Source organism: Pagrus pagrus (assembly GCF_965226575.1).
Source record: "Pagrus pagrus genome assembly, chromosome: 2".
NCBI lineage: Eukaryota > Metazoa > Chordata > Actinopteri > Spariformes > Sparidae > Pagrus > Pagrus pagrus.
Genome location: NC_140186.1, coordinates 3000672 through 3008925, shown reverse-complemented (window position 1 = coordinate 3008925; position 8254 = coordinate 3000672). Strand labels below are relative to the sequence as shown.

General features: G+C 43.6%; 1 protein-coding gene across 2 annotated transcripts; it reads right to left on the bottom strand.

Annotated features, from left to right (window-relative positions):
- Window positions 1-4161: 4161 nt before the first annotated feature.
- Window positions 4162-7568, bottom strand: LOC311273940 (rho-related GTP-binding protein RhoU-like). 2 transcript variants are annotated; one of them, XM_084381256.1, is made up of 4 exons: window positions 7061-7568; window positions 6828-6886; window positions 6643-6672; window positions 4162-4736 (listed from the first exon to the last, which is right to left on the bottom strand). In XM_084381256.1, exons 1-4 carry the CDS (start codon window positions 7329-7331, stop codon window positions 4248-4250), a joined length of 849 nt encoding a protein of 282 aa, XP_084237382.1. In that variant the 5' UTR covers window positions 7332-7568; the 3' UTR covers window positions 4162-4247. The 2 variants fall into 2 exon arrangements, with proteins under 2 accessions (XP_084237382.1, XP_084237383.1); XM_084381257.1 differs by lacking the exon at window positions 6643-6672 and having other exon boundaries at window positions 7061-7567.
- Between the last annotated feature and the right edge of the window lie 686 nt (window positions 7569-8254).

Genomic DNA, 8254 nt, shown 5'->3' with positions numbered 1-8254 from the left:
AATAATATTACATTTGTTAATCAGTACCCATTAATGATTATCAGGGATAATTATTAATATAATAAATAATAAGATCCAATTTACATGAGATTACCTCGGGGCTTTGAAGAAAGGAAAAGATAGTCAATTCACCAAATCAGTCTCAGAAAAAGGTCCTAAATTGTTTGTACCTCTGATTAACAATTAACTTAATAACTTCAACCAAGTAAGACTCAAAGAAAAAACTCATCTCTCTGACTTTATGTTCAACCAGCTCAGTGGGTAGAGCAGGTGACCAGTGACCAGATGGTTGCTGGTTCAAACCCCTGCCCTCCCCTGGGCGGAACTGAGCTGCATGCCGAAGCATCCGAAATTGCTCCTGATGCGCAGCTGGCACTCTGTGAGGCAGCCTCTGCCATTAGAGCCCTGCGATGAGCTGGCGTCATCGAGGGGTGTACCCTGGCCTTCGCCCATGGAGAACTGTTTGGCCCCAGTAGCCCCGAAGGGCAACAGAGGCAACACCTCGCGACTCTAATCAGGAATCAAGCGGACAAGAAGATGAGGTGTTCAGCCTTTTGACGTTATTTATTACATATCTATTCAGGTCTGATTAAACAGAATCTTTATCACATTTTGTTGTTGTGTCTGATATGAAAAGCACTCAATCATTTTGGGACATGGATTGACTTTGAAAAAGATCATTTTAGATTAACTGGGGTTTACCAGTCTGTACATGGTGTGATGCTAACAGAGTTTAAATGTTGATGAAGGTTCCCAGTCATCCAGGTCATGGTAATTTTAAGTGCTGTATCGTAGGCAACTGGACGCGTTTCAGTTTCTGAGGGGAGTTGCAGGCTTTAAACCCTGTGTGGGAGTGTCCTTACAGACTCATTAAGGTCACGCGTGAACTCCAGGTTTCAGAGTTGTTAGGGGCACATGTGAGTCGTTGACCCAAATGGCTTTCGTGTAGGTCATTGGGGCTAGGTGGGCCCAGGTGTGAATGGTTGTTAAGCTACCTGGGGAGAGAACTCAGTACAGCATTGTAGGTGGGTGATAAGTAATGTCGTAGGCCACCTCCTCTGTTCAAAGTCGTCCGTTCCAGTTTGACGTAGATGGATTCCTTTACTCCTTTTCAACCGCTAGGTGTATTTAAGTGGCTGGTATCTATGAGTGAGTAAAATTTGATGCAGATCAAAATAAAAGTCTGGATCCGGCTCATTTAAATATGTTTTGTTTGATATTGGACAAGGTATGCACTCTCCTGAGTGCTATCCTACTGTTGAAACAGGTTTTGTTTTCTGTTACAGTTTGTGTTTGTAGGACAGTTATTCCTCTCTGAGCTGCAGTTAACGACAAAAGAAAACCGCAGGTTCTGTCTTTAAACACTTACACTGGAAGCTCTGAAATACAGTTTAATTGAGACATGAACTACTGTAAACGCACAGAGCAGTATATGTGTGCAGGTGATGGTTGTTGTATAAAATATGAACAGCAGCCAGATGTCCAGAGAGGTAACCACACCTGCCTTTTAAAACCTCTCAAGCTGTCCGGTGTCTGTGAGGGAATTTAGGGCGGATTAAGTGAGGTCACCTGTTAAAGTGAACCGGTCTCCTCTAATGACTCTGGACAAGGTGCTGCCCACAATGCCAGCTGCCATATGTCACATACAACCAACTCTACAAACTTACGGAGTGGTGGTTTCATTTATCTGCTTTATGATTCACCACTTATGAGCTATAAGTTCAGTTCAGGTTTTCTTATAGTGACTTAAATGGCCATTTATTTTGTCATTGTAACACTTTCTTGTTTCTGTTTAAGGCCTAAACATATTTTTGAAATATTTTTGCATTATAATACTTTGTTTGAGATGTCCTATAATATACAGCACATGGACATAAAGTGCAAATAAATAATCAATCAAGAGACTAATAGATACAAACATATAGTCTAGCCTAACCTTTTTTCATTATTATTTAGTTTTGAGGATGTGTTACTTGTGTGATGGCTCGGACATATCATGGGGACGTCCCAACAATGTAAATAATAAAATTTTAGGGATAACACTTTAAGGTTTAAGGTGAATGATCTACTGTAACACAGAGGTGGCAAAAGTACACACAATCTTTACGCAAGTAGAAGTAATAAAGTACAGCTCACATCATATTAATATAATTCAAAGACTATTAAAGTTAAAGGTAGAATCAGGATTCGTCCCAGTTGTTTCTAAACACATCACAAAGATAGTTGATTGTTGAGTCTCATTCTCGGGTTGGTAAAGCGTCCCGAGCAGAGTCATCAGCAGCGGTGCAGAGCCCTCTGAATCTAAGTGTTATAAATAAATTTCCCTCACGTACAGGTTGCATGTAAGAACTAGATAAACCCTTGAAGGTGGAGGAATCTGCCTCTGCTTCCTTTTCAAGGTGTGAGGCCTCCATGGGGAGAGAATCAGGCTCCATATGCCGGTCTAATCCAGCCCAGGTGGTCCTGTCTGCTCCTATTAGAGGAGGCTGCGACCAGAGGAGCCACCAGCAGGCCGCCTCTGAATCAAAGAGGAAAGCTGGTGATACTCTGCTTACACTGAGATTACAGGAAAATGACCCAGGAGACGCTCTGACTCTGGCTGCCTGACTCTGACACTGTATGAGGTAATGATGCATTTCTATGCATGCAAGTCCAACTGCTCAGTAGCTGGTCAGGAGGATCAGAGAGCTGATGAGGAAAATCAACAACACTTGATCCCTATTAACCTGCCAACATGTCCCGTTGTCTGGAGAAGGATCAAGAGCAGAAGTCATGGGGCACTGAAGAAGCAGACGAATGCTGCTCCAATGTTCCCCATTGCAGAATTGATTAAAAAAAAAAGAAAGAAAAATGTCACTGATATTTAATTTTTACCCGTGAAATGCTTCTTTTTTCGTTGACAAATGTAATAATCATGTAAACAGTTGTTATAAACTTTAATCAAGGCTTCTGAGCATATTCCATGATCAGTGACGGCGATGAAAATATAAATATATAAATACATAGATAAATAATGAACCTACAAACTAACAGTCAAAGTACTAGTGATGTTGGGGTGTAATGTGACAAACGACACACACATCGAGTCAAAAACCAAGTTTAGCTCTCCGGTCAAACCGAACCCTGGTCTGAAAACATTTGTTTTAACCTCCTGGGAGTCTCAGACGGGTGGGGTTACCTACATCAAGACAGGAGAAGTAAATATCGAAGCAGAAGAGGCTGAGACTTCCTGACATTTAGCCACAGACGACATTTTAACATCTGTCTTCACGGGTTGTGTTGAACTCGTCACTACTCACTACTACTCACACTTGGCCTCTCGGTCTGGGAAGTTGAACTGCAGCCCCGTCACTAGAATAACATTTTGGCGGTAATCGTCCCTGCAAACCACGGATATGTTCAAGTTTATATGTGTCATGCATGTTGACGTTTCTACGACATGCGTCACATCAGGTTCACATGACATGTTTGTGAGTTGACTTTCATGTCAGGAGGTTGAGGGGATGGTGGTAGACTTACAACCAAGCCAGTGACAACTGTTCAAGATGCCGTTTAAACATTTGTATGTGTTTGATGTGTTTTCTGGGATTTGTGGTGTCTTTTGCTCCGTTTCCTTCCTGTGTTCTTGTTCTTGTGCTCCTCACCAGCCTGATTTTCCCTCCACACCTGTCTGGCATCTTTCTAATTAGCCCAGCCCTGTTACCAGTGGTTTCCCACTCACAACCCTCACCTGTGTCTCTCCGCCTCACTCCACCTGCGCCTCATCCCCTCGTTAGTTTAGTTTGAATTCAGGTGAACTCAGTCTTTGTCAAGTCATTTGCTGTGTTCACCTGTTTCTGTGGGATCCTGAGTAAAACGTAGATATTCCTGCCTGCTGTTTCCTGCATTTCAGTTCTCTTTCTCTGCTCCAGCGTGACAAAAACATGATGTTTTCCTCACAAATTGTTTTTTTTTGCTTAAACCTAACCAGACCACGAGCGCAGCTTAGTCGCAATATAACTCTGAAAAGTGAAGCAAAAGGAAATGTAAAGTTGCAGCATATCCGTGTTTTGCAGAAACGTACATTGCCAACATTTATTCTGCTGATGAATGAATTGACAGACCTGCAGCTCTGAGCTCGTTCTGGACCTTGCAATGTTTACCTGTGTGGTGACACTCGCCACCCGCCTGCCACCCTCTGTTGGAAAGCTGAAACAAACCAAATCTAGACAGTATTTGAAACATGATGTGACCCAGGTTTGTTGTGTTCACTTGAAGTCACAGTTCTGCTCTCCCATCAGACAGTTGATCTTCTTCCACCAGGTCTCCGAGAGGCTCTTGATCTTATCTGGCGTCTTCTTCCTCAGAGTCAGCCTCTGCTGCTGGACGCTACAACTGTCTGTCTGCTGGATGCTGGCCAGGATGGCCGAATCAAAAGCGTCCTTCAGGTTCTTCTGGGTCAGAGCCGAGCACTCTGCAAAACCAACTGCCCCGATCTCCTGGGCGAGCTGCTGGCCCTCCTCGGTGCCCACCGGCCGCTCCTGGTTCTGTGCCAGGTGGATCAAGACCTGGACGTCCTCCCTCAGGTCCAGCTGGGTGCCTACGAGGACCAGAGGCGCACCAGGACAGTGCTGACGGATCTCGGGAACCCATCTGGTGATCAGGTTGCGGAAAGAGCAGGGGCGGACCACGCTGTAGCAGAGGAGGAAGACGTCGGCGTTCTTGTAGCACAGCGGCCGGAGGCGGTCCAGCTCGTCCTTCAGACAGAGAGACCAGGTTAGAAGAAACATGGCCACTTAAAGAACAAGGCTGGAATTGTTCTCTATATTTCTAATTCTGAGAAAATCCCATGAAAAGATCAAAACCAACAATTTGGTAGTGTGTCTCTCAATACTTTGATCTGATATCACCATGTTCTGCTCTGGAAAAACCCTAAAAATAATAAGTGAACACTTCAAAACAGGACTCAAACCTCATCTAACTGACGGCCTCACTACTTGAAGGTGGACCAGCTGAATTTGGTTGCAGATTCAGATGTTGTCTCTGATAATAAATTGTCTGAAACTGAAACAGGACTCAAAACCCTGGCTAGCAGATTTTTATCAAAACTTGGATTTATCTGGTCTTAAAGGATAAGTACCGTTTTTTACAACCTGGACCTTATTTCTGGCAAAACATATGGTCATTTACTCACCCAGATAACTTTGGTGTCATTCGGCGTCGTTCGGACGAAATTAGATCTAGTGTAGCGGCGATATATCCATATAATGGGAGAGACGGGGCAGCGACACACAGCCTCTATATAACGCATTATCTGCCACGAAACTAGTTAATTTCATCAATATTTTGTTATGAAATGCTAGCGCTATTAGCCTCTGAGTCCGGGCTCGTCTATTGTCAACATCCGGGGTCTGTAGGCTGATCTACTACCTCTGACCTGGAAGATGTCGTCTCTGAGCTGCGCGCGCACCCGCGACAGCGCGGCTTGTTTACCTGTAGCTGCTACTGCTAGTTTGACCCCGGATGTTGATAACGGACGAGCCCGGACTCAGAGGGGAATAGCACTAGCATATCATAACAAAATATTGATGAAATTAACTAGTTTCGTGGCAGATAATGCGTTATATAGAGGCTGTGTGTCGATGCCCCGTCTCTCCCATTATATGGATATATCGCCGCTACACTGGATCTAATTTCGTCCGAACGACGCCGAATGACACCAAAGTTATCTGGGTGAGTAAATGACCATATGTTTTGCCAGAAATAAGGTCCAGGTTGTAAAAAACGGTACTTATCCTTTAAGTTGTCTTGTCAGAGGAGAAAGTTAACTTTACATTTTGTCTGTTTTAACAAACAATAAAGGGTTTATCAGATCTGAAACAGGATTTAGAACAAACAGCAGCTTTGGATGTTTTAAAATAAGGTTTAGTCCAAGTTTGATTAATCTATGTGGTTTTATTGTACCTACAAAACTATTTTCACATACAAATTAAAAGGTTTATACATTTGAAAACAGTGTTCAAGCTCTCCAAAATAATGTATTAACATTTTGTGAAGTGTGGTTATTGTTATTGTGGTTTAGACAGAGAAAAAAGGCACTTATTTACTGTTTAAAACTGAGTTTAGACATTTTTTATTTGACTTTAGTCCGATTATCTTTATGTCTTTGTAAATCTAGTGTTTTATAAAATGTGTTGAAAATACGTTCTGTGATTCTCCGGAGTGACAGGGACAACATGTTGCTATAGTTCAGATAAATCCACCCTTTAACTTGCCTTCATGATGCAAAAGACAGACAGGTTGTCGTTTTTTTTTTTTCCAATTTATGTTTAAAAAGACACTTAAACTTCTTCAATGTTATTACTGGATGTTAATGCTCCTGATAGGAACGGTTGGATGGTGGATAAAACATTTTCAACACTCAACCAGAAGTAGGTGAAGGAGCTCACAGGGTGACAGAGGCTTCGTGCCTCTGTCACCCTGGCTTCGTGCCTGCAGGGGGCGATGTAAACTGTGGAGTTACAGGACTACTTGGCACTTAAACTAAAGGGGTCTTAAAGGATTTCAGTCCAGGACTAAAAGCAGGCTGCAGGGGGCAACCAACACAAACACAGCAAGAACTGCTACTTACAGACAAATACTTATAGATCAATGATGACTTACATTGATTGATCCATCAACCAGCCCCCATTTCTATCATGAAAAACCGCAGGAAGGGAAAAAAGAAGTGAAGCTGAGTGATTAGGGGGAATGTAATACAGCTGCATGTTCAGGTATGTTAGTAGATGTTACTTTATGTGGGCTCTTCGTGGTTATATTCAAAGTGGCAGAGAGAAGGTGCAGCTCACCTGTCCAGCCATGTCACAGAGCTGCAGCCTCACTGGTTTTCCGTCGACCACAACCATCACTGAGAAGATAAAGAAGGCTCTTACTGTACAGTTTGTTTCACATGTTTTAACATTATCTACGTGAATCCATCTATAGGCTTTAAAACGAAGAACATTGGCATGTAACGACTTTCAGTCGTGCGTAAAACTCGTGCGTAACGCTCAAAATCAGATACAGTGAAGTCAAGGTTTACCGGTGAAGTTGTCAAACGCTGTCGGAACATATTCTGTCGGGTATCCGTTGGTGGTGTAGCTGACGATGAGGCTGGTCTTGCCCACGGCTCCGTCTCCAACCAGGACGCAGTTCACCTTGCGCTCAGGTGCGGAGCCGGACCGCCGGCGCTTCACGCTCAGAGGGAAGTCCCGGTTCTTCAAGAGCCGAGGCGGGGTCGGGGGAGCGTCTACTCCGCACATCGGTTCCGACACACGGCGCGGCTTCTGCTTCACGACCTCCTGAGGCAGCATGGCTCTGCCTTCTGACAGGGAGCGGGTTTGGTTTAGAGGCTCCCCGCGCGCTCCATCTTCTCACAGCCCACGTGTATCTGCTGCTGTTTAGTTTGTTTAAACTGCGAACACAAAGCGCCAAACGACATTCAAGGTGTGATTCAAGTGAACCGAGGCAGAGATGTTTGAAGCGCGCAGCGGCACAGCCGTCGGGTTTCTCCGCTCAGCAGGAGCTCCTGATTGGCATTCTCCCTACATCTGCTGTGGTCGTGATTCATAAGAGGCTTACCGAGCAGAGCACCATATGAAGCTCCAGAGCTTTCCAAGTGAAATGAACTAAGCCTCCTGGAAGCCTTTATCCCATGGGGTAAAATATACAGTATGTCACCCTCTTTAGCCAATTAAAAGATAGAAATAAAAGTCTTAACTTTCATATTGATCGTGCATTTATTTATTTTGTGGAGTAGAGGGGAGCTACACAGTAAACACACAGGTTGAGTTTTAAGTTTCATCCTTTTTTTTAATATTACAAAAATCCATGGAGATGGATCACAAACTATATCAAATAAAATAAACGATCTTTTACCATAAAAATCCTCACATATGGAGCTCCTCGAGACAAATTCTGCCCTCAGTGCTGAATACATTTGAGAAAATATAAATTAAATGGCAATTAATGACAATCACACATAAATAATCACTCTGTTTTATTTTTCTTTATCAGTCTGATTCACTGCTTCTGTCCAGTTAATCAATCAACCCTGTAGTTCACCTCCACCAAGACAGGAAGGTAGGAAAAACATGTAGAGGTGATGTGGCGCACTGACGCCCCCTAGTGGTGGAGTCACGTCAGCTGCGGGCACTGAAGGACTGTGTGCAGGATGAATCATCCTTCCTGTCACTGTAACCAGCAACAAATAAACAGCCTCCACAGACAGACAAGA